The 25,091-nt window shown below is 36.5% G+C and overlaps 2 protein-coding genes and 3 long non-coding RNA genes across 7 annotated transcripts in view; 1 reads left to right on the forward strand and 4 right to left on the reverse strand.

Annotated features, from left to right (window-relative positions):
- LOC126585194 (uncharacterized) overlaps positions 1–18,777 on the forward strand; it is an 85,962-nt gene extending 67,185 nt beyond the window's left edge. The window contains exon 2 of the mRNA XM_050249617.1: positions 18,556–18,777. Coding sequence (XP_050105574.1) covers positions 18,556–18,777 — 222 coding nt within the window. The remainder of the gene's footprint in view (positions 1–18,555) is intronic.
- Positions 1–25,091, reverse strand: part of LOC126585180 (cysteine-rich receptor-like protein kinase 25) — an 82,751-nt gene that overhangs the window by 1,653 nt on the left and 56,007 nt on the right. The window lies entirely within an intron of this gene.
- Positions 517–2,393, reverse strand: LOC126585213 (uncharacterized). Its single transcript, XR_007610369.1, has 3 exons — positions 2,163–2,393; positions 1,688–1,761; positions 517–921 (listed from the first exon to the last, which is right to left on the reverse strand). It is a non-coding gene; the product is annotated as an uncharacterized LOC126585213 (long non-coding RNA).
- On the reverse strand, positions 2,901–23,086 carry LOC126585206 (uncharacterized). 3 transcript variants are annotated; one of them, XR_007610359.1, is made up of 12 exons: positions 22,831–23,086; positions 22,251–22,314; positions 22,064–22,172; positions 21,601–21,643; positions 20,818–20,879; positions 13,280–13,323; positions 13,019–13,177; positions 12,899–12,937; positions 12,729–12,780; positions 11,542–11,594; positions 3,354–3,447; positions 2,901–2,923 (listed from the first exon to the last, which is right to left on the reverse strand). It is a non-coding gene; the product is annotated as an uncharacterized LOC126585206 (long non-coding RNA). The 3 variants fall into 3 exon arrangements; XR_007610357.1 differs by having other exon boundaries at positions 2,909–2,923; positions 22,064–22,167; XR_007610358.1 differs by lacking the exons at positions 2,901–2,923; positions 3,354–3,447; positions 11,542–11,594 and having other exon boundaries at positions 12,454–12,780; positions 22,064–22,167.
- On the reverse strand, positions 23,348–24,833 carry LOC126585217 (uncharacterized). The gene is made up of 3 exons (XR_007610374.1): positions 24,523–24,833; positions 24,051–24,122; positions 23,348–23,430 (listed from the first exon to the last, which is right to left on the reverse strand). It is a non-coding gene; the product is annotated as an uncharacterized LOC126585217 (long non-coding RNA).

Below are 25,091 nucleotides of genomic sequence, written 5' to 3' on the forward strand. Positions count from 1 at the left end.
ACCTCACTAAAGCCACCCTTCCCTAGCCTGTTATGAACAGAGAACTTGTTTGTCGCTGCTTCAATTGTAGCAAAACTAAACTGCAATGACTCGACAGCATTTATTTCCGTCCCCACTGCTTACACAATCAAGAACAGAAGTTTATTAATCTTGATTTAGTAAAATAACTAGCAAAAATGCCCGCGCGTTGCTGTGGGACTTGAATGTACCAACCTTAACCACATGAATAATTTCTACACACAATAATTTAAAAGACGGTGTAGCACCTAAGAACCAATGAGTGAAATTTTGCTCACTATATATGGATATGCATGCTATAAGAAAGCATTCATTTGTAGATCGTATTGTGTCATCAATATTATACTCATAGTGTCAAGTGGTCAGCCCATTACATGGGGGAAAACACATAAAAAGGGAAAGCAGAAACATGGAAGAAATAATATTTGAGCATCTAGCAGGAGCTCACTATATATGGATATGCATGCTATAAGAAAGCATTCATTTGTAGATCGTATTGTGCCATCAATATTATACTCATAGTGTCAAGTGGTCAGCCCATTACATGGGGGAAAACACATAAAAAGGGAAAGCAGAAACATGGAAGAAATAATATTTGAGCATCTAGCAGAAATAGTAAGTTTCTGAAAAAACTACTAAATCATCGCACAAATTCAATCGTTAAACGTTACACTATGAGCCAAGATAAATATAAGGTATCAAAACAAACTGCTATCAAAGGAAAATGTTTAAGACAATGAAAATACTAAATTGGATTGGGCAACCATATTTTCTATCGATAACGAAACGAATAATTTAGAATTATACAAACCCAATTCTAGCTCATCTGGTTCCTCTCATCCTCAGCTTTGTATTTCAAAGGTTGAGTAGCCAAGTTTGCAGAAGTTGCCAAATAATCACCATCTGAAGATTGAGAAAAAGCCATAGTCACATTAGAGAAAACTTTACATAATAGAGGACAAATTAACATATTTAAAGTATTAAGATGCAAACATTCTTAAGATAGATCAAGTAAAAAAAATTAAAAGAATCCAATGAAAATACAAAAGGAAAAGGAATTAAAAAAAAGTTGCAGTTTAATAAGTATTTCAAATTAGTGATTCCTCAACCAAATAGTCAGTCTCAATGATCTATCAATACCATGGACATAATGTAGAAATCCAAGTAAACTCCGTAAACTATCAACACTGTCACACTCCCACCTTTGTTTCTAATTTACCTCTCCTTCGAGCTTCTTGATTACAAATTTATATATAGCAAACTGAACTGTCCATTTCAAATCAAATATACACAAGCAGAAAAGCAAAAATTAAACTCCCGCCACAGAAATTAATCAATAATCAAACAATGAAAAATTCTTGCAGACCAGAACAAATCCAATTGGATTTTCATGCGAGTGATTGTAATTGCCAAAAACAAAGACATATATTTAAGTGCCCAAAATTTAAGCTTTACATTATAATATATTCTTTTAACACAAATGAAAGAAAGACGGATCAAATTATTAAGAAATGTAAGTTAGAGTTGTTAAATTCACTTTCATGTGTATGATTCAAATTTTGACACATTTATTCATACTTCTACCAATTTTCAGACATTGCTAATTGCCGAGATAGCAAGATAATGAATTCTATGAACGAAAAAAAAATGACACGCAACTTCAACTTACCATGCCAAAGAAGCTCTATAAGAGTAGTAGCCCCCTCTTTACTGCATGTATCAAAAGCATTGCAACCGTAGATCCTGGAAATTATAAAAATCCATCTAGTCAAGAGACAATATAATAGTTGTAGGAAGATGAATGCAACCAAAAATCTAAGATATACTTGATTTGTGATTCCATTATAATTTCACAAAAAACAAAAAGATCAAATTTTGATTGAAACATCAAACAAAATCGCATCTGTTACAGATTGAACCAACCAAATAACGAATCTATTGATATGATTTTCAACCTAACTTTACAAAGGAGCTTTATAACAGCGCAATAAATATCATTTAAACCCAACTAAAAAGAAATTGATTGTATGCTATAAATTCCATGAGTAATTTGATTTTGGATTAAAAAGTCAAAGAATATTGAAAATTACTAATAATTTACACTCATGAAACACAAAGAAAATAAATCCTGTATACAAACTCACACAAAAGGGTGTTTATTTTCCGAAAATACTATTCAATTCCAAGTATTTAGGTTTACTTGATATCATGTGAAATCCGATTTAGAGAATGTTGATAATTTATTAGTCTAATCATCAGTAAAAACTTCCAAGCAATGTGCAAAACACTTTAAGCATTATCATTTCAAAAATGAACACATGGTGTTTCAGTGCACCTGTCTGATACACAGGTAGGCTGTATCACATGTATCAGGATTCCCACATGCATCACATGTATTCATTAAACTTAAGGGAAAAAACGAAAAGAGAAGATAAAATACCCCAAAAACACTAATAAACATTAAACACCATAATACATTGGGAAAAGCCCAAGTTTCAAAAACCTAAACACCATAATTATATTGGAAAAAATCCTAAATCCTTCATTGCAACAAACCCCAATACCCAATTATTGTTCCAGGTGGCATGCACAGTTTTTTGTTATAAGAAAAAAGTTAACCCCAATCCCAAATTAAGCAGAGAAATCACTTCATAATCCCAAAATACTGGAAAGAAGGAATCTTTGAAAGGGAAGCTTCTAAGTGGCATACACATATTTTTATTATAAGAAAAAAGTAACCCCAATCCCAAATTAAGCATAGAAATCACTTCATAATCCCTAAATACTGGAAAGAATGAATCTTTGAAAGGGAAGCTCACCACTGCTATCATAGGGTGTGAGCACAGACAGCTTTTAAGGCTGCAAACAAAAGCCCCAAATAACAAAAAACCAGAGTCTCCTGAAACTGAACACAAAACTAAATTAAACAACCACATGTAGAATCACAAGCTACAACCAAAGTAACTGACCTTCAAAGAACGATTTGAAAAAGTTAGAACGCAATAAAGAAAGGAAGCAGCCAACAAAAAACATATAAAACGCCTAATAACATCTGATAAACAATTAAGAACATTGGGCTAAGAATCACAGAGACACTAAGAGACTTTCAAACAATAATAGAATTGCATAGACAAAATTTAAACCAAAAAATAGAAAGAACTATCGGACCTCTGGACAATCAGAGGTCACAAAGATAACCAAGAATGAGAAACAAAGCATAGAACAAACGTATAATATAAGCCAAAAAAAACCAAACAATCATTTAAAAAATTATAAAATTGCACTGTTTGAAATGGAAAGCATGGGGAAACAACGTATTGAAGTTTAGGACATACCAACGGCTTGATTGAAACGTAATGACTCAGAAGCCCTTGATTAAAGGCAGCAGCAAGAGCAGATTATGATTCTACGATGTGAGCCCGATCTAAACTGCGAAAAAGCAGTGAGGCTGCGATTAAAAATTCAAAGTGCAAACAAACAAATATAATAAAAGTAACTTAAATTGTGACGGTATAACTGCGAAAAAGCAGTGAGGCTGCGATTAAGAATTCAAAGTGCAAACAAACAGATACAATAAAAGTAACTTAAATTGTGACGGTATAACGGAGTCAATATGTGAAAGTGCACCAAATAAAGGGTAAGTCTCAGAACATTAAACATAAAAACTAAAACACCCCCATCTCTCTGCAAATCTTACAAACAAAATTCCAAACGTAATCCTTGAAATTCAAACAGACCTAATTTTGAAACCGTTTCTCTCGAACACCCCATACCATATAAAATGCACCCTATACCCCAAACATAATGCTCAGTGGCCAGATAGCAATCTGTGCAAGTTGATCAAGATGTCACTAATTAGTTTTTGCCAATAGATGGTTAACCATTTTGCCAATTTTTTTTTTTTTTTGCAGAAAGTGGACCATGTTTAACTTTAAAAGACGATCTCTATTTTGCCTAGGCAGATTGCATCACCAATGCCTTGCCACATATTCACAAAAATGAGCAGTGCCGATTCACAAATGGACAGACCTGAATGGTACTAACCGAAGCACAACAATCCTCCAAAGGAAAACAAAGAATGAAATGGCTTCAAGAAAAATCTGTATCATTTATTCAGTGAAGCACCCTAAGTTGGAAAAGAGTAAAATTTAAATTGAAAAAAAAATAATCTAACAGAGACAAATTTAAAAACAAAAAACCATTGAAATCTTTACAGAAACCAATAAAAATGGCTGCAAGTATATAGAGACATACATCTAAGATGGGAAAAAACCCAAAAAAAAAAAAACACATTTTGAAAATACAGCAAATATAAATATATAAAAGCAAATGAGTGCTGCCTCACCTATGACCTATCTGAAATGAAATGAAAGGCTATACTAAAATGAAAGCCTACCAGGTGCAAATAAAAATAAACTATATAGTTGGGCCTTGTACATGGTTGGATCCTTGGTCTCTAGGATGCTAAAAGGCAGACTAATCGAATTATTACACTTAGAACTATAATGTTGTTTCAATTTTTAAAAACTGTTAACTGATTGCAAAACCACACAATTTAAAGAACCAGTGGAGATCAGAATAACAATAAAATACTAAGAGGTAAATGAACAACCATTAATATATTTTTTTTCTCAGCATGGCAACAACAATCAGAGAAAGAAAAGGAGAAAATCTATGGGATAAATGTAAAGTCTATTTGAAAAGTTCAATATATTTGTTTGTCAAACTCAGTGATCAAACTTCACACTCATGCTTTCCAAAAAGAAAAGAAAACGAAGAACTGAAATCATTGACATTCCAAGCAATATAGCAGCTATTATTAAGATACAAAACGAATTTTGGAAAGTATGGGGACCAAAGACTATTAGAAGTTGGAAAGATATGCCGATGCAGCGGTATGAGAACACAGTTTGAGAAACTTTGGGTATGGGAAACTTTGGGTAGGAAATATGCTCGCAAGGAAAACCTACAATGGGTGAGTGTGACTCTCAAAGCTGGTTTATGTTTACATTACTGAATCACCATAATCGTTGTTGGTTGGTTTTCATTCATGGTCTACTTTTTATTCAAGTTCTTGTAAAGAAAATTGGTCTTCTAACATGCTCTTTTCTAAATTTTAAAAAGGATCGTAATTTTGTAAATAAATTCAATTCCCAAATTGAAATTGCAGTGTAAGCAAGCCACGGTTGATCACACGGTTTTTTATTGTAGCCATAATTAGACTAATGTGATTTATACTTAGAGACTAATGTGTTTTTTCATATGGTTTTTTCTGTCAAAATTTATAGAAATAAGAAAACGATCATCACAAATTTGAAAACCTGCATTAACCAAAATTAAAAGGAAATGAACACCATGAGTGCTTGCAAAATGAGACAAGGGAAACAAAAAGGAAATGGTGCATTTGAACAGAATGATGATAATTAAAAACTTTAGGTATGAAAATTGTCACAGCCCGTCCCGAGACTTTCATATCGAGAGTATGAAATGACGAAAATACCATTGACGTTACTAAGGTGTGTGTGTGACATGTTTTAGATATTTCATATTTTTCCTAACCTATTGGAAATATTATTTAAGTTAGATAAGAATATTGAAAGGTTGGATTGTTGTTTGGTTAGGGAATTAGAAATGGATGGTGTGGATTGACTCTGGACCCCTACACCCTCACATTTCCTTCTCTCTATTCCGTGGCTCTCTCTCTCTCTCCTCCATCCCGACTCCCTCTCTCTCTACACACCCATACGTACGGACACCCCAAAAAATCCCTAAAACTCGACGGATCGAGGCAACCAAGGTATGCATCTTCATCCTTGAGTCATTTTAAGTTGAATGGTACTAGTTTTAGGAAGTGAAACCCTCGGAATCACGTGAAACTCGAACCTCCATTTTTTGTCACTGTTCATGTGAACGTAAAATGTTGATTTTCAGGGAATTCTAAGCTTGTAGTGAGCTTAGTGAGGTCCCAAGGAGGCTCGGAGTACTTCGTTTGAAGGATTTGGAAGTCGGGATCACGTGGTTCAAGTTTGGCCGAATTTCTTAGAATTTTCCCGGTGAGATTTCTTGATTTTTAGAGCCTTAAACTAGTCTATCGTGATTCTTCATGTTTGGGGCTTCAATTTGATATAAAATACGAAGAAAATGGGTGAAAAACGAAGGTGAGCAAGGAGTTTTAAAACTCGCCAAAAACCGGCCGTCGGAAAAACCAGTCCGGCGAGCCAAGGAGGAAGAAGATGCGCGTGGGGGGTGCGTGGACCCGTGCCACCCACGGCGTGTGGGGGCGCGTGGGACCTCCAAAAAATTTTCTAAAAATTGTGCGACGTCCGTGACGTCGAGTAGGTCGATGTGGTATATTCATATACCCAAATTAAGCATCGTATGAGAAGTTATTTCGAATTATTGGTGATGTGTTTAAAATTAACGTTTTTATAGTTGTTTCGCATATAGGTGACACGTATCCCGAGGACGAGCGCATCCAGGGACGCCACGGAGGTTACGACCCCTCGACTTATCAGTGAGTGGGCAGTTTTGATTTCGTATTTACCTATATACAACTGTTTTCCCAGAAAATCCGTTTATGTGAAAATTATGAATCTATTTGCCATGCATGAAACTGTTGAGATATTTAGTTTGATAATTAACATATATATATGTGAAATGACACAGTGGACGCTCAGGTGAGTTTATTTATTTTCAGCTGAGTTATTTATCATGGATTGCATTGAAAGCTCATGACCTGCACCTAGGTGATAGTGCTCATATTGTTATTCACCACACCGCACACTCGTCTTGGATCCAAGTAGGTGGATGTCGTACAGACCATGTGAGGGTTCCGACATGCTAGTCGTACAGATCACTAGATGTGATTCCGACTAGTGGGTGACCTTAGTTATGCGTGCTGATGATTGATGAGAGAAGCACTAGAGCGTATTTATACACCTGTCATCGTACAGACTACTATATGTAGTTCCGAGTGACGTGCAGAGTTGAACCGTACAGGTCACCGAGGTGACTCCGGTTGGATTGGATGTTGAGCTTTAGAATCAGCCGTACAGGACCATTGTAGGGTCTCCGGTTGATTTATCATTCACCTGATTGATATTGATGTATTCTGATCATATTTTGGGCATGGCATGGCATTATTGAGATTTATGTTGATGAAATTAAGTTGAGTTTGATGTTGCGTATATATATATACTATTTTCTGGGAAAGTATACAGGTTTTTACGGTGAGGGGTTAAAAGTGTTTTTAACGAAATGTTTTGGAAATTCTTTAGTTTTACTGACCCACTCATTTTGTTTTTGCACCCCTCCAGGTTCTAGTTAGCAGTTGGTGGCTCTCGAGGTCTTTTTCCGGCATTCTGACAGACTCTTGACATGTAGGACTCACCTGAGGGTTGTGTATTTTTATTTTAGTCCTACTTGACTGCACTTAAACCTATGCTCTGAATTCACTTGTTTGCTTTATAACTCGTCCTGTTATTCTAGTAGGTTGTTCTGCTAGAGTTTGGTTTGAATTCCTTCTTATGTATGTCAGTGTTTTGCTTCCGTGTCGTGCTTATGGTTACGTCACACTCACGTGACGGCCAGCACGCCTTGATCCTCTGGGTCGGGGTGTGTCAAAAATGCTTAATTTTCATGCGTTAAATGAATGAGGATATCTTAAAACTTTAATTAACTGGAATGACCAGGATATTTTAAAACCTGTTTAAAAAACAGAACCACAAAGATATAATTGAAAAAAAAAAAACCAACCAACATCTGGATAATCAGAGGATCACAGAGAGAAGAAAAAAAAAACAAAGCAGAAACCAAATGAATAATACAAGGCGATCAAACTGAGCAATAAATAAAAAATTCATAAAGTCGCATTGTTTGAAACGGAAAGCACCGGAAAAGAAAATTAAATTTGTTAAAACAGTGGACTTATAAAGGTGGTTTATTTTTGCTTCAGGTTAATAGAGTAGTAATTACAGAACTCGAAGTTAACATGCACTGTGAGGCTTGTGCAAAGCAACTCAAGAAAGAGATATTCATACTAAATCCCATTACCAATGCAGAATGTGAGACACTTCTGCAGATTTGTTTTGGTTTCAGTATAGTACAACACTGCAGGTTCAAGTTTGTTTAAAAAAATTGCTAACAATTTTTCCTATGATATTTTATATTTCCCCTTAGATGTTTGTAGTAATGCTTTATTTTGTCATAACTCCACCCTGAACCTAAAATGCATTGTGGTTACATGAGACAAAGTATGTAATAGTATTAGAAACTTACCAGTTAACCATATAATAATCTAAGGTGATCCTAAAATGTAGTCGTGGACAAAAGTAAAATTTCATCATAGAACACATAAACATAGGATGCGATCTTGTAAGTCCTGCTATCTTAATATTATTTTTAAAAATGAAGAATTACTATCTGCCTTCTATAATTAGAGAAAATAAAAACCAGTTGCTTCTAAGTTTTGGTCTCCCATTGTATAGACCTGGCAATTCCTGACACGACCCGATAACCCGACACGACACGACACGAAATTAACAGGTGTTCGGGTCGACACGATAACGAAACGGGTTGTTATTGGGTAACCCGATAAGCACCTGTTAAGATAACGGGTTTGTTCGGTATACATGTGGGTAACACGATACACGATAAGCAGAATATTAATTTAATAATTTATAACCCTAAAAAAATACTATAATAATTATATATATATATTAATTTAACAATTTTATACCCCTAAAAACTATAATAATTATATATATATATATATATTAAATTAACTATAATAATTATAATAATTATATATACTATAATAATTATACCCAAAATATTAACTATAATAATTATATATATATATATTAAATTTTATACCCCTAAAAACTATAATAATTATACATACAAAATAAATAGATTTAAATCTCCTTAATAAATAAATATATATATATACACACACACACCACTGAACTTCATGGGATACAAATTATACGAAACTAATTTCAACGATCCAACCGTCAAACATGTTTGTATATACTTCGAGATCGCATACGCCAAAAATTGCAAAAAAAAAACATTTAGAGAGCAAGTAACGGGACAAAACTTTTTGACGGTTATAAACGAAAAATCACGATTTAACGGTCATTTTAACTCCGATTTTGATGATTTTTTACAACCACACTCCTTGACCCTATATGAATACAATGATTGAATTCGATCTTCAATTTAAAATATTTACACTAGTGGATACCACAAAATCTTATGTTATACTTAATAAAAGTATGAATAAACTCTTAAGTATTAGTAAATCTATTGTTTTGATGGGATACTCATTCTACAAAACTAGTTTCAATGATCCAACCGTCAAACATGTTTGTATATACTTCGAGATCGCATACGCCAAAAATTGCAAAAAACAAACATTCAGAGATCAAGTAATGGGACAAAAGTTTTCGACGGTTATAAACGAAAAATCACGATTTAACGGTTATTTTAACTCCGATTTTGATGATTTTTTACAACTACACTCCTTGACCCTATATGAATACAAGTAATGAATTCGATCTTCAATTTAAAATATTTACACTAGTGGATACTACAAAATCTTATGTTATACTTAATAAAAGTATAAATAAACTATTAAGTATTAGTGAATCTATTGTTTTGATGGGATACTCATTCTACGAAACTAGTTTCAAAGATCAAACCGTCAAACATGTTTGTATATACTTCGAGATCGCATACGTCAAAAATTACAAAAAACAAACATTTAGAGATCAATTAACGGGATAAAACTTTTCGACGGTTATAGAAAGAAAAATCACGATTTAACGGTCATTTTAACTCTGATTTTGATGATTTTTTGCAGCTACACTCCTTGACCTTATATGAATACAATGATTGAATTCGATCTTCAATTTAAAATATTTACACTAGTGGATACCACAAAATCTTATGTTTATACTTAATAAAAGTATGGTATAGTACTATTGTTTTATTTTTTTTCATAATTATTTTGGTAAACTTCTCATAATTTGAATGATTTTTAATATTTGGTTTTTTTATGCTTAGTTTATGCAGAAGATAGTTATGACGTGGAAAACCTTACTGAAAACATCATCAACATAACTCTTGAAGGCAATAGATCAAGCCAAAGTTCCAATGCAATTTCATGATAATCGATGTAAATCGAGGATTTTGTAAATTGAGGTTTAAACTTTTGAGAAAGATTTCACAACCTTGAAAACAAAAACTGTTTCATTTTGCATATCCTTGCACATTTAAAATTTGTAATAGATTAGTAGTGTATGTATTATTTTTTTATTAGGCTCTTATTTTCGAGTGTAGATGTAGTACTTAAACGACAAATGTGTTTTAATGTTTTGAAGTAATATTTATGTGGCAATGTGTGGTATGTGCAAATTTAAGAAAAAAAATATATTTTTCTTAACGGGTCATAACGGGTCGGGTCACTTTACCCGTTGGGTAAAGTGACACGACCTATTAAGGACCCGTTAAGATAACGGGTGTGACACGACACGACCCGTTAAGATAACAGGTGTTACACGAAAACGACACGAACACGACTGACACGATCCGTTTGCCAGGCCTACCATTGTATAGGAAGATAAATTTGGCTCCTTTCTTTCCTAAACATGGCCTTTTATAAGCATCATTTAATTGAGGGAGGTGCAAATGATTTTATTTAAATCTAGTCAATGGAGATGCTTCCTGTAAATTTGCTTTCTACATGGATTTAATTGCCTGAAACCGATAAAAATGTTTAACAGAGACAAGGGCATGTATTTATTGTGCTATAAATAGCTTGTAGTTTGTCATTTGAGAGAGTTTTTCTGAAAGTTTTTTTTTTCCACAACTCTAAGCTCATTTGCTACAGCATCTTTGCTCCCCCAGCCGTAAAAATAACCTCACAAACAATATCAAGCAGCACTATTTAAGAATCTAAAAACCGCCCAAACTAACTACACAGACAGGACATACACCGTAACATGGAGACATGCAACACAAAACCTGTAATTAGATCCCAATCACAAAATGGCGAGACAAAATTCCTAATCTAACTATCCCTATACTAACAGCCCATCCCAGCAAATACAATTCTAATGGGGTTTAGAACAAATAAACCAATCATCCAATTCGAATGGCGTTTGGAACAAATACACCAACCATTCAATTGGAACGGGGTTTGTTACAAATACATGCTTAGTTATCTCAAGTGTTGCATAAATAGAGAGATACAGATACGTGCACAAAATAGAAAGTAGCCCAGTTCCATTCTAAGGTAAAACGACCATATGGATGCTTAGTTATCTCAACCTTGACATAAATGGACAGATACATATACGCACACTAAATATAAAGAAACTCAGTTCCAATATAAGCTCAAACGAAAAAAATTGAATTATATATTTAAAATCTAAGCATCAAAGCTTCACAAATATAAATAAAAAAAAGGTAGATAGTTAAATAGGCTTTGAACAAAAATGATGGCGTATAATTATATACCTCAAAACTGCATGGAACCAACTTCTTCCTCAAATGATCCAAATTTCTGTAATCTGCAAAGAAAGTAGATCCGTTAGCAACTTAGACCCCTTCAAATTAAAAGATGAAATCTAAAAAAAATTTGCTAAATGACTAAAATATATGGAAGAGCAACAAAAATGATATCCACTGAAATTGCAATTCCCCTATTGACCGAATGAAAAGAGAACATCAAAATGAGATTCTGTTTACTAATCCAATTTGGTGCCTAAGGAAGAATTTTAGCATTCTGTCAATTAAATGTGTTCAATGCCATTTCTTCCCAGTGGAAATTCCATATAACAATGTAAAAGCCACATTCTGCAATTTAAGCCAAGTAAAAGTAAAACCCTCAATTAAACCCCAACTACAAACCTAAATTAAACTCCAAATTAAACTATTAATAAAACCCAAATTAAATCAGCAATCAGGAAAGATAAAAATACACCTATTTAAAGCTTTGCATAATTGAGAAAGCTATATTTCTAAGAAAGATTAAAACCTTTTTACAAAACACACCTACCAAAAAGCCTCACATTTTGAAAGACTGGAAGTTTTTGCTCAAATTTTGTTTCCTTCATCTGTTTAAAGTTCATTTTCTCTCTTTGTTTTACAACTCTACTCACACATATTTACAACTCTTTTGCAAGAATCACATACTTGACAAACATTCAAACCCATAAATCCGAAATTAGCAAATTTATTTTTTACCCCACAAAGACATTCCAAGTCTTAATGGTTACATTCATTAGCAAAGAAATAGATGATACTAGAACGGTTGCCCGCGCGTTGCCGCGGGAATGTCAAATAGATTATAAAAAACATATGACATGATACATCAACAAACTTTCTAGGTGACACCGAATAAATGTTGCTATTCCAGATGCAATAGTGTAATATTATGGAATGGAATATGATGTAAAAAAGGAGTTACCGCTAACCCATTGTCGGTCTTACATAAACAAAGACGCTTAAAAGCAGGTAAGTAAACATTTTAATGAAGAGGAAATGCAGAAGTAGAACCAACTAATCCACTACTGCTTACAGTCCCATATCTAACAATATATACACATACATATATATATATATATATATGCATAGAAACATGAAAATTTCAGAATATGAAACATAAAAGGATTGAAAATTCTGGAAAAAGAAAAAGGACTTACGGTGATGGACGGCGGAGAATAGAGATGGATAGTGTAGGCAAAGTTTTGGTAGCTGGATGAAAACAAAAGCAACCACTAATACAATCAAGTAAAATAAATGCAAACAAAGAATATGTAGACCAATATAAATAAGAAATTCAAAACATTATAGCAGAAAATCAATTACATACAACTTTTCTTTAAGCAATCTTTAATTGCAGAAATGGAATCTGGAAAAAGAAACCCATTAATCAGTTCAAATCCATCAAACTTTTCATCTGGGAAAATCATTGACTCGAACTTGACCATACCTGAGCATGTATCTTCTTACAAATCCAAAAACAAAGAAAAAGTAGCTGCTGTCCAGAACCCACATAGAAGCAACGACTCCAACCATGTTTCCGTACAGGGACTTGCTCAGCAAACTCTTAGCAACGGAATCGAATTGGGTTTTGAGCACATGGAATTTCCTGGTAACCATCATTCCAATCAACCCCTTTGCTTTTTCACAATCCTAAGGAAAGTATAATGAGGAGAGAAGATCTGGAAATTTTTCTCGGTCAGAAACATACCTCTTGTAGAAGTGATGAGAAGGAATGAAAAATCAGAACACCACCTGTTAAAAAATGCAAAAATGAAAAAAAAAAAAATCAGTCTTCAAAAATCTCTGCAAAATAGTGAACTTGTGTTATCATCATATTATCCTCACCGTTACCATTATATCCTGCAATTCCTTGTTCTCCGATTTCAAATCACTCTAATTCTCATCCCAGTTAACTGGTTTCGAATCGTCACTAACTTCTATAATTCCGAAATCACAAAATTCTAGTAAGGGTATGCCGAAACACAAAATCAAAATTCAATTTCATTGTGCACAGAGCAACTTAAAGATTGAGACTTTTATTTAGTTCTACAATTCTACACACTTCCTCATTGGTCACTGCTTCGAAGAATATAGCTGAGCTCACATTATTATCCAACTACAGTTATCCATATCATAAACCGGGGGAAAAACAATATTTAGAAGAAAACACAGTGAATCAGAATATAAAACCCAAGCCTTTTTCATTTAAATATTTTTTTAATCGAAACAGAGTTGATTTGCTAGAGAGAAAGTGAGGTTCATTTGGCAAGAAACTCACTAAAGCATGTAATAATCGAATGGATAATTATCATCAAACATGTTTTTATTTGTCTTTGCAATGCGTTGTCATTATTTACATCAAACATTGATACAACACCGAAATATTATAGTTTCAGCCCATTGTTAGAACACAACTTTCACAGAACAATATGACACCAACAACAACAACAACAACAACAACAAAGCCTTTTCCCACTAAGTGGGGTCGGCTATATGAATCCTAGAACGCCATTGCGCTCGGTTTTGTGTCATGTCCTCCGTTAGATCCAAGTACTCTAAGTCTTTTCTTAGAGTCTCTTCCAAAGTTTTCCTAGGTCTTCCTCTACCCCTTCGGCCCTGAACCTCTGTCCCGTAGTCACATCTTCGAACCGGAGCGTCAGTCGGCCTTCTTTGCACATGTCCAAATCACCAGAGCCGATTTTCTCTCATCTTTCCTACAATTTCGGCTACTCCTACTGTACCTCGGATATCCTCATTCCCAATCTTATCCTTTCTCGTGTGCCCACACATCCCACGAAGCATCCTCATCTCCGCTACACCCATTTTGTGTACGTGTTGATGCTTCACCACCCAACATTCTCTGCCATACAACATCGCTGGCCTTATTGCCGTCCTATAAAATTTTCCCTTGAGCTTCAGTGGCCTACGACGGTCACACAACACGCCGGATGCACTCTTTCCATCCAGCTCGTATTCTATGGTTGAGATCTCCATCTAATTCTCCGTTCTCTTGCAAGATAGATCATAGGTAACGAAAACGGTCGCTTTTTGTGATCTTCGCTAGATTGCTCCGGTCATTAGTGTGGATAAGTATATAAATGGATAGAGATAGGAAAGCAAACACAAGATGTACGTGGTTCACCCAGATTGGCTACGTCCACGGAATAGAAGAGTTCTCATTAATTGTGAAGGGTTTACACAAGTACATAGGTTCAAGCTCTCCTTTAGTGAGTACGAGTGAATGATTTAGTACAAATGACATTAGGAAATATTGTGGGAGAATGATCTCGTAATCACGATACTTCTAAGTATCGGAGTGTGGTGTCGTCTTGACTTGCCTTATCTGTCTCATAGGTAGATGTGGCATCTTCTCTGGAAGTACTCTTCCTCCATCCAGGGGTGGTATCTTTAACTGGTGGAGATGCACAAGGTAATGTATCAATTTCACTTGAAGCTTACTTGTAGTTTCAGGCTTGGTCAAGCGCGATACAAACCATGTAGTAGGAGTCCCCCAAGTCGCCGGGCTAGGGGGTCTGCTGAAAGAGGTGACAGACAAGGTAAGCAATCAGAGCTCCGACTGATTGTTCACCTTCTCCCCATCTTGCAGCAGCATGAAGGATAAAGAGAAGAAAAATGAGAAGAGATGATATGAGATACTTTTGCTTTTGAAGAAGTAACTTTCCACAGGCTTATTCTTGAACTGAGCTGGAGGGTTTTCTGGTTTCCTCCAAAGTATAAGGCCGACTGAAGAATTTGAGGGTCAAAACAAGTCCATCAAATCTAGAGTACGTTCCACCCTGCTGATATGGGATACTTTTGCTTTTGACAGAGTAATGGATGTATCGGCACGTGTGCTGTTACGCTTGTCTCCACATGCTTCCTTGTATCCTTCGCACTTGCCCTATCTGTTCCTCAAGCAGATGCGGAATCTTCCCTGGAAACATAAGATGTTGAAGATGAGTACTCGAGAGCAATGCCAGGTAAGTAATCAGGTAAGGGGTTCCAGGCAGTCAGTTCCTGGCTGGAAGCTTGATTCCAAGTGCTGACTGATTGCTCTCTTTCTCCTTGTCTTGCCGGTAAAAACAAGGCCAAAAGAAAAAACAGGGAAAAAGCATGATATGGGATACTCTTGCTTTTAACCCTGATGATATGAGATATTCTTGCTCTAGTATAGCTTGTTTGCAGAGGTATTATCGGGGGGAAAGAAAGCTGAATATTTCGAAAGGCTTTGTTGGGAGTGCCCTATCAGATATGATGAAGGGTTGAGCATTTTTGCAGGTCTGCCTGTCCGTTGGGGATGGAGGTCGACATATATAGGAGTCTCCCTAACAACAAGTAGTAATGCTATTCCTTTACCCTGCTTGGTCATAGCACGGTAGTGGGAGCTGCCAGTTTCACATGTTTTAACTCTGTCAGAGCACTTTGAAAAAGTGGTCTGTGGTATCTGGCTCTCGAGATTCGGAGAACGATGCCTCTTCGATTTTTGAGAAAGCAATCATGTTGGGGGTCTGACTCTCGAGATTCGGAGAGCAGTGTCTCTTCAATTTTTGAGGAAGTAATCATGTTGGGAGTCTGGCTCTCGAGATTCGGAGGGCGGTGCCTCTTCGATTTTGGAGCAAGCAATCTTGTTGGGAGTGTTGTCTCGAATGTGAGTAAAGGTTGGACATGTTTGCTAGTCTACCTTGCCACGAAGCACAAAGGTTGACACATAGGGACTTTCCAATTATCCAGCAATGGTACTGTTCCTTTACCCTCTCTTCGATTTTGAGAAAGTAGTCATGTTGGGAGTCTGGCTCTCGAGATTCGGAGGACGGTGCCTCTTCGATTTTGGAGCAAGCAATCTTGTTGGGACTGTTTTCTCGAATGTGAGTAAAGGTTGGGCATGTTTGCTAGTCTACCTTGCCACGAAGCACAGAGGTTGACACACAGGGACTTTCCAATTATCCAGCAGTGGTACTGTTCCTTTACCCTTGTGGGTAATAATATGGTAGCTAGACCTTCAAAATTTATGTGTCTAAACTTTGTTAGTGCTGTTTCTTTGCTATTCTTTTACCTTTCTTGGTCAGAGCGATGTAGTGGGAGCTGCAAGCTTCACGTGCTCAACTTTGGCAGAGAACTTTGGCAAAGTGATCTGTGGTACCCATGAGTTATTGTTGCGTGTGGGAAGTGGGTGATTGAACAGTAAGATTCATGTGCTTTCTCCTTCACCAGAAGTCTTCGACAGAATGCCCATAATTTCTGCAAAGCTGAGTGTGCGTGTGACAGGTGCTGACAAGGCTAGAAAAGTAGGTGCCTCTTTGATTTCTGAGATCGGCCCTCGTGGTCTCTGAGCAGCCCAGCTTTTGAGAAAGCGAGCGCCTCTTCGATTGATTCGGAGAACGGTGCCTCACCGATTTTTGAGAAAGCAATCATGTTGGGGGTCTGGCTCTCGAGATTCGGGGAGCAGTGTCTCTTCGATTTTTGAGAAAGTAATCATGTTGGGAGAGTGGCTCTCGAGATTCGGAGGGCGGTGCCTCTTCGATTTTGGAGCAAGCAATCTTGTTGGGAGTGTTTTCTCGAATGTGAGTAAAGGTTGGGCATGTTTGCTAGTCTACCTTGCCACGAAGCACAGAGGTTGACACACAGGGACTTTCCAATTATCCAGCAATGGTACTGTTCCTTTACCCTCTCTTCGATTTTTAAGAAAGTAGTCATGTTGGGAGTCTGGCTCTTTAGATTCGGAGGACGGTGCCTCTTCGATTTTGGAGCAAGCAATCTTATTGGGAGTGTTTTCTCGAATGTGAGTAAAGGTTGGGCATGTTTGCTAGTCTACCTTGCCACGAAGCACAGAGGTTGACATACATGGACTTTCCAATTATCCAGCAGTGGTACTGTTCCTTTACCCTTGTGGGTAATAATATGGTAGCTAGACCTTCAAAATTTATGGGTCTAAACTTTGTTAGTGTTGTTTCTTTGCTATTCTTTTACCCTTCTTGGTCAGAGCGATGTAGTGGGAGCTGCAAGCTTCACGTGCTCAATTTTGGCAGAGAACTTTGGCAAAGTTATCTGTGGTACCCATGAGCTATTGTTGCGTGTGGGAAGTGGGTGATTGAACAGTATAATTTCCGCAAAGCTGAGTGTGCGTGTGACAGGTGCTGACAAGGCTGGAAAAGTAGGTGCCTCTTCGATTTCTGAGATCGGCCCTCGTGGTCTCTAGGGAGCCCAGCTTTTGAGAAAGCGAGCGCCTCTTCGATTTCTGAGATCGGCCTTCGTGGTCTTTAAGCAGCCCAACTTTTGAGAAAGCAAACGGCTCTTCGATTTCTGAGATCAACCCTCGTGATCTCTAAGCAGCCCAACTTTTGAGAAAGCAAACGCCTCTTCGATTTCTGAGCAGGCGCCTCTTTGATTTCTGAAGCTCCGTCGAGTGCAGATTTTTATAGGGGCTGGCATTAAGTTCCAAAGCACACTTGAATCTCCACCAGTAGAAGCTTCATTCTTGCACTTCTAAGATCTTGATTTGTCCGACCTCTTCTCTCTTCAACACCTTTGAAAATGTCTGGCCCCTCCGACCGTCGTTTTGACTTGAACCTTGTTGAAGAGGCAGCCCCGCCTTCTCCAGACAACATATGGCGCCCATCCTTCGTCTCCCCAACTGGTCCTCTTACCGTTGGGGATTCCGTGATGAAGAATGATATGACCGCTGCGGTGGTGGCCAGGAACCTTCTCACTCCCAAAGATAACAGACTACTTTCCAAACGGTCTGATGAGTTAGCTGTTAAGGATTCGCTGGCTCTCAGTGTTCAGTGTGCAGGTTCTGTGTCTAATATGGCACAACGCCTATTTGCTCGAACCCGCCAAGTTGAATCATTGGCGGCTGAAGTGATGAGTCTCAAACAGGAGATTAGAGGGCTCAAGCATGAGAATAAACAGTTGCACCGGCTCGCACATGACTATGCTACAAACATGAAGAGGAAGCTTGACCAGATGAAGGAAACTGATGGTCAGGTTTTACTTGATCATCAGAGATTTGTGGGTTTGTTCCAAAGGCATTTATTGCCTTCGTCTTCTGGGGCTGTACCGCGTAATGAAGCTCCAAATGATCAACCTCTGATGCCTCCTCCTTCTAGGGTTATGTCCAGTACTGAGGCTCCAAATGATCCCCCTCCGGTGCCTTCTCTTTCTGGGGCTCTACCGACTGCTGAGACTTCTCCTAAGCAACCTTTGTGAAGGCTCCCTCTTGTGTGTTTATTTTGACTCCTGTATATGTACATATTTGTAGCTTATCGGGGATATCAATAAATAAGCTTTCCTTCATTTCAACGTATTGTGTTAAATACACCAAAGCCTTCTTCGCTAAGTTCTTTGAATTTTCTTTTGTTGAAGCTTGTATGTTGAAGCTTTCTGAGTGGAGCATGTAGGTTGGGGTAGTGTTCCCTTAATTTCCCGAGTGAGGAAAACTTCTTGGTTGGAGACTTGGAAAATCCAAGTCACTGAGTGGGATCGGCTATATGAATCTTAGAACGCCATTGTGCTCGATCCTGTGTCATGTCCTTCGTTAGATCCAAGTACGCTAAGTCTTTTCTTAGAGTCTCTTCCAAAGTTTTCCTAGGTCTTCCTCTACCCCTTCGGCCCTGAACCTCTGTCCTATAGTCGCATCTTCTAATCGGAGCGTCAGTAAGCCTTCTTTGCACATGTCCAAACCACCGTAACCGATTTTCTCTCATCTTTCCTTCAATTTCGGCTACTCCTACTTTACCCCGGATATCCTCATTCCTAATCTTATCCTTTCTCGTGTGCCCACACATCCAACGAAGCATCCTCATCTCCGCTACACCCATTTTGTGTACGTGTTGATGTTTCACCGCCCAACATTCTGTGCCATACAGCATTGCCGGCCTTATTGCCGTCCTATAAAATTTTCCCTTGAGCTTCAGTGGCATACGGCGGTCACACAACACACCGGATGCACTCTTCCACTTCATCCATCCAGCTTGTATTCTATGGTTGAGATCTCCATCTAATTCTCCGTTCTTTTGCAAGATAGATCCTAGGTAACGAAAACGGTCGCTCTTTGGTATTTCTTGATCTCCGATCCTCACCCCTAACTCGTTTTGGCCTCCATTTGCACTGAACTTGCACTCCATATATTCTGTCTTTGATCGGCTGAGGCGAAGACCTTTAGATTCCAACACTTCTCTCCAAAGGTTAAGCTTTGCATTTACCCCTTCCTGAGTTTCATCTATCAACACTATATCGTCTGCGAAAAGCATACACCAAGGAATATCATCTTGAATATGTCCTGTTAACTCATCCATTACCAACGCAAAAAGGTAAGGACTTAAGGATGAGCCTTGATGTAATCCTACAGTTATGGGAAAGCTTTCGGTTTGTCCTTCATGAGTTCTTACGGCGGTCTTTGCTCCTTCATACATATCCTTTATAGCTTGGATATATGCTACTCGTACTCCTTTCTTCTCTAAAATCCTCCAAAGAATGTCTCTTGGGACCCTATCATACGCTTTTTCCAAATCTATAAAGACCATGTGTAAATCCTTTTTCCCATCTCTATATCTTTCCATCAATCTTCGTAAGAGATAGATTGCCTCCATGGTTGAGCGCCCTGGCATGAACCCGAATTGGTTGTCCGAAACCCGTGTCTCTTGCCTCAATCTATGCTCCAAAATACAATATTGATTAACAAATGTTAAATTACCGGTGAAAGTTTAAAAAAACATAGTTAAAAAAATTGCATAATTACCAGTACTTGGAAGAATATAAGTTAGCTTATACACCAAAGTTACATGTATCATAAAACACAACACCAACAATAATTAGAAGAAAACACACTTATTCAAAACAGAAGACATTGTTTGACAATCACCAGACAATGTTGTTTGACAACGAAAGCAAACGAAATGCCTGACCATTGAAAAAAATTGTCATTGTCAATGTTCTTGATCTTTAATTAAAAAAATAAAAATTTTAACAAAGGTAATTGAATCACACACTTCAATTTAGTATTACATCATGGATTAAAAGTAAATATATGGTTGAATTCATAATTAAGCTTTAATTAATAACAAAAGCTTTTAAATCTTTGTAAAAGCTTTAAACGATATTAAACACTGTGCTCTTTAAACACTTTTTTTCAATGGACTATTTCATTATCTAAATCTTACACCCAAGCAGTTTAAATTAGTTCAACAAAAAGAAAGCCAACTCTTCGTTTCAAATTTTCAATCAACTATTTTGCTACCTAAATCTTACCCTGAAGGACTTTAAAGGTTGAAAAGATGCGTAAGCTGTGATGATCCCAGCATAAAGACACCCTGCAAAGGAAACAGATGAACAAAGGAAAAAAACCAAACGATGAGTAATAAAACTCACAGACCAAATTTCTTAAACACATCACAAATCACCATGTAAGTCCCAAAAAAATTCTCTCACACGCATCTTGCCTCTGTTTTCTCACCCCAAGTTGTAAATCATTTTTGCACCCTTGCTAACTCAATTTTATCTCACCTTAAAACTTTATATCTACGCTGCAACCCGACGGTCTTAACATTGTATTTAAAAGAAGGAATTCCTTACATAAGTACGGTGCAGAAATTTGAAAGGTAGAACACAATCCAATTGAAAATTTGTGTAATAAAAATCGAAACCGAAAAAACTCATCATGTCTCTCATCAACCCAAATCCCCAAAGCCAATTCATGGTCCGAAGAACTATAGGGCTTATTACATTATTGAGAAAATGGACTTCCACTTATTTCATTGTGTGCTCACCCCCCTTTGCGGTATCAAATATCATCGCACAGATGACAGGTTTCTTTCAAAACCCCATTCACCCCTTTCTGAAAGCACAAACCTATAACATAAATTGACAAAGCATTTTACCCAATCCAATTGAATTCCTGATTACAACACATAACATAAACTGATAAACCATTTTATCCAAATAACCATTTAGTTTTTAACATTTAAAACCGAACAGAACGAAAGGTATATATTTGGAAAAAAAAAATAGAGTGTTTGAGCATTTAAATCTCACCCTTAACACTTTTAAAATGCAGTGGTCCAGATGCAAAGAAAAACTGCAAAACAGAAATCCAGGCACAAAAAGTTTCACAATCTTTATAATAATTAATCAAGAAGCCAAATGAGAAATCAAATGAGTGTGCACAAATCTAAGTCTACATGGTAATCCGACTTGCTTCATTGTCAACAGTACATGCATTAGAGGTCTTTGCTATTTACTGATTTAGCATATGTGGTCTATATGCAGTCACATTCATATGAAGCAAACTGAGGGAAAGTGAGAGTGAGAGATTATAAAACACAATACAACAAGCAAACCTTGGTGGAGCTTTAATCTGATTGGTTAAGATAGTCGATTGTAATCCATAGTTGGTAATAGAAACATATTCTCATGTTACTTAAGCGACAAAAAGCACGAACTCATTAAATCATAACAAAAAGCACTAATATACACAAAAGTGGGAAAAAAATTATACCTTTTTATTGAACAGAAAGGTACATTTCCCTGTATCGAGCTTGTAGAAAAGTTGGAACTGCATGAGTACATGCTACAGGGCAGAATACGTATAGAGTGCTGGAACTGCACTAATATACACAAATGTGAATATATTGAGTGAACTTAATTAAAAATTTAGAATTTAACTAATACATAAAATCACAAACCTCAACCATGAAAGTTCCACAATCTCCTTTTCTTTCCCAATCTTACTCAGATACCCAAAACAATCTGATACTAAAATTAGTTAAAAAATATATTCAACTAATTGAAATATTATACAATAGTGAAGTTCATAGACTAATTGGAACACATCTTTGCAAGTCATTAAGATTATGGAAACCTAATTGTTGATACGTTATTAAAAAATATGCATAGAGTGCTAGAACACACAAAAGTAATCACTTGCAAAAAAATACTCAAATTTTATCAAAATCTTGCTTCAAATACAAAGGATCCATACAATATAGACCACACTCAACCAACCTCCAATCAAACAGAATTCATGTTTCCCTTCTCAGATGGCGAACACCCATACATGAAACCTGGTTCTTTTCCTAGATGACTAAACCATAGAAAAACAATCCACACGGAACAGAATCGAAATCTCATACCCATAAACTAACTGACAACAACAAAAGCCCAAAATTTTGAAAACACATCTCTCAATAAGAAACCCACTGGTAAAATCTAAAAGCAGACAAAATAAAACCAAACACCTGCAGTAAAAAAACAAAAAAAACTCACCAGGAGAAATTACATTCACCAAGCTGAAGATCCGTATAACCCAACCCACCAAGCTAAATAACCTTCACCGGCCGATGATTTTTTCCTTTGAAAAATGGCTCCACACCTGCAAACACAAAGATTAACAAAAGATAAGCCACCAAGGGTTAAAAAATGGCAGAAAACAATAGCGAAGAACGGCAGATATCCAGAAAAGGAAGAAAGCGAAGAGCGGGAGAAACCAAGAAAACGAAGAAAGAAAAACGAACAGAGAAAAATGAAAAAGTGAGGTAAAGAAACTAAGGAAAAGTAGAAAGACATTCTGCCGATGATCAACACGTGTCCAATGTGGACAAAACCGGCATTTTCCCACTCTAAAAACCACACAGAAGAACAACAGAAGACAATTACAGGGGCAAATTCGTCCACCCACTGGTCATCCACAGTACCACGTGGTTGGGTTTTAGTATATAGAAATTTCAACCCTACCAATCCGCCTACATGATATTTCAACTGAATGCTATATTTTACTGTAACTCACAGATGTAATACATTCACAACACATTCAATACTTTTTGTGCTTCTGCCTTAAGCAAGCCTTGTTTATCAAGCGCATGAAACCTGCAACAGTGTCAGTCCACATCTCAGATTACAGGAACCCGTTGCACTTAAGTCATACATAAATTCGCATTCAAATAATAGAAGTAAACAACATTATAAAGCACTATCATTCATCACAAAAATCATATCTTTGTTATCCTAATTAATCGAAATCCGAAACCCAATTTACAAATGTTGCTGCTTTTTCCTCCAAATTTTCTCAGCAAAATAGTAAATACAACAATTCCACATCCAAAACAAATTCAACTTTTTTTCTCTTAATTCACAACTAAAATAACAATTCAACAAAAGTATAAAAATTTCCAAATGCAGAGAAATTTGTGGTGACTTGGAACAAATTAAGCAGTGGAATAACAATCATGTACATTATTTTTTTTCAATTCATGCGTCAGTGCAGTTGGCTATGTATGCATGGGTTTCTCTTAACATCAAGGAAAACCATGATGCTGAATGTAAATCAATCATTTTTCATGTAGACAACAAAAAGGAACCCCTAAAACTTGACCTAACAGCACAACAAATTCTGGAAATAATTCACAACAAAGGGGAAGAAATGATGACAATCTACGTTAACAGTAGAGAATCGAATTAAAATTTGAACTTGGATAAAAAACACTTACCCTTCAAGGTTCGGAGCCTCAGAAAAATTTATGAAGTTGACGCACATATTTTTAGGTGTCAATGCACCTATCCTGCAAACCAACGAAAATGCAAATGCATTAATACAAATGCCAATACCGATTTCTAAGATTTTAGTATTCTCTTTACCCTTGCAACTGAAAACCAAAAATCCCAGAAAAATGAGCAAGAAGCTTAAGCAGAAAAAAAAAAACCGTATTTTCAGCCACCAAAACTCAATACCCATTTAACCTGAGATTTTAGTGTTCTCTTTACCCTTACAATTGAAAACAAAAAATCCTAGGAAAATGAGCAAGAAACTTAAGTAGAAAAAAAACATATTTTGAACCACCAAAACCCAATACCCATATAATCATACACGAACGAAAAATCTAAATACAGAGTCATAGAGCAACGAATTGAAAACCCCAAAAAAAAACCCACAAAAAAAAAGAAAAAAAAAACAAAACTGACCTTAAAACAAAGAACAATACACAGAACAGAGTGATGCATCCCCAAAATGAGAGAAAATGAAAGAAAACGAAAAAAAGGAACCCCCAAAACCTGACCTAACAGTGCAACAAAACCCAGAAATAATTCACAGCAAAAAGGACGAAATGATAACAATCTATGCTAATAGTAAAGAATGGAATAAAAAATGGAACTTAACTTTCCAAATCCAGCCATTCATCCGACATGCAAAAGGGAACGGACGATCCAGAGTGATTCATGGACTGAGGGGACCTTACTCGGCTTTGTTCACCATCCCAACCCCTCCCTCTCTGTTTCTCTCCCTGTTATCCGGACAACCACTCTCTCTTTCTCTCAATGTCACTCGCTCTTTCTGTGAAATTCCATCCCCGGAATTTCACCATTTATTACGTATTTCGTAATTTAAATTCGTATTCGCAATTATGTTATCTTTATTAGTTAATTTTGATTCCACTAATTATAAGTTTAGTAATTGATTAGTTATCGAGTTGGAAGTTTCATAATCAATCTTTATCTTTCGTTGACATTTCGAAGTTACAACTAGTGTTTTT

This window comes from Malus sylvestris, chromosome 10 (assembly GCF_916048215.2).
Source record: "Malus sylvestris chromosome 10, drMalSylv7.2, whole genome shotgun sequence".
NCBI lineage: Eukaryota > Viridiplantae > Streptophyta > Magnoliopsida > Rosales > Rosaceae > Malus > Malus sylvestris.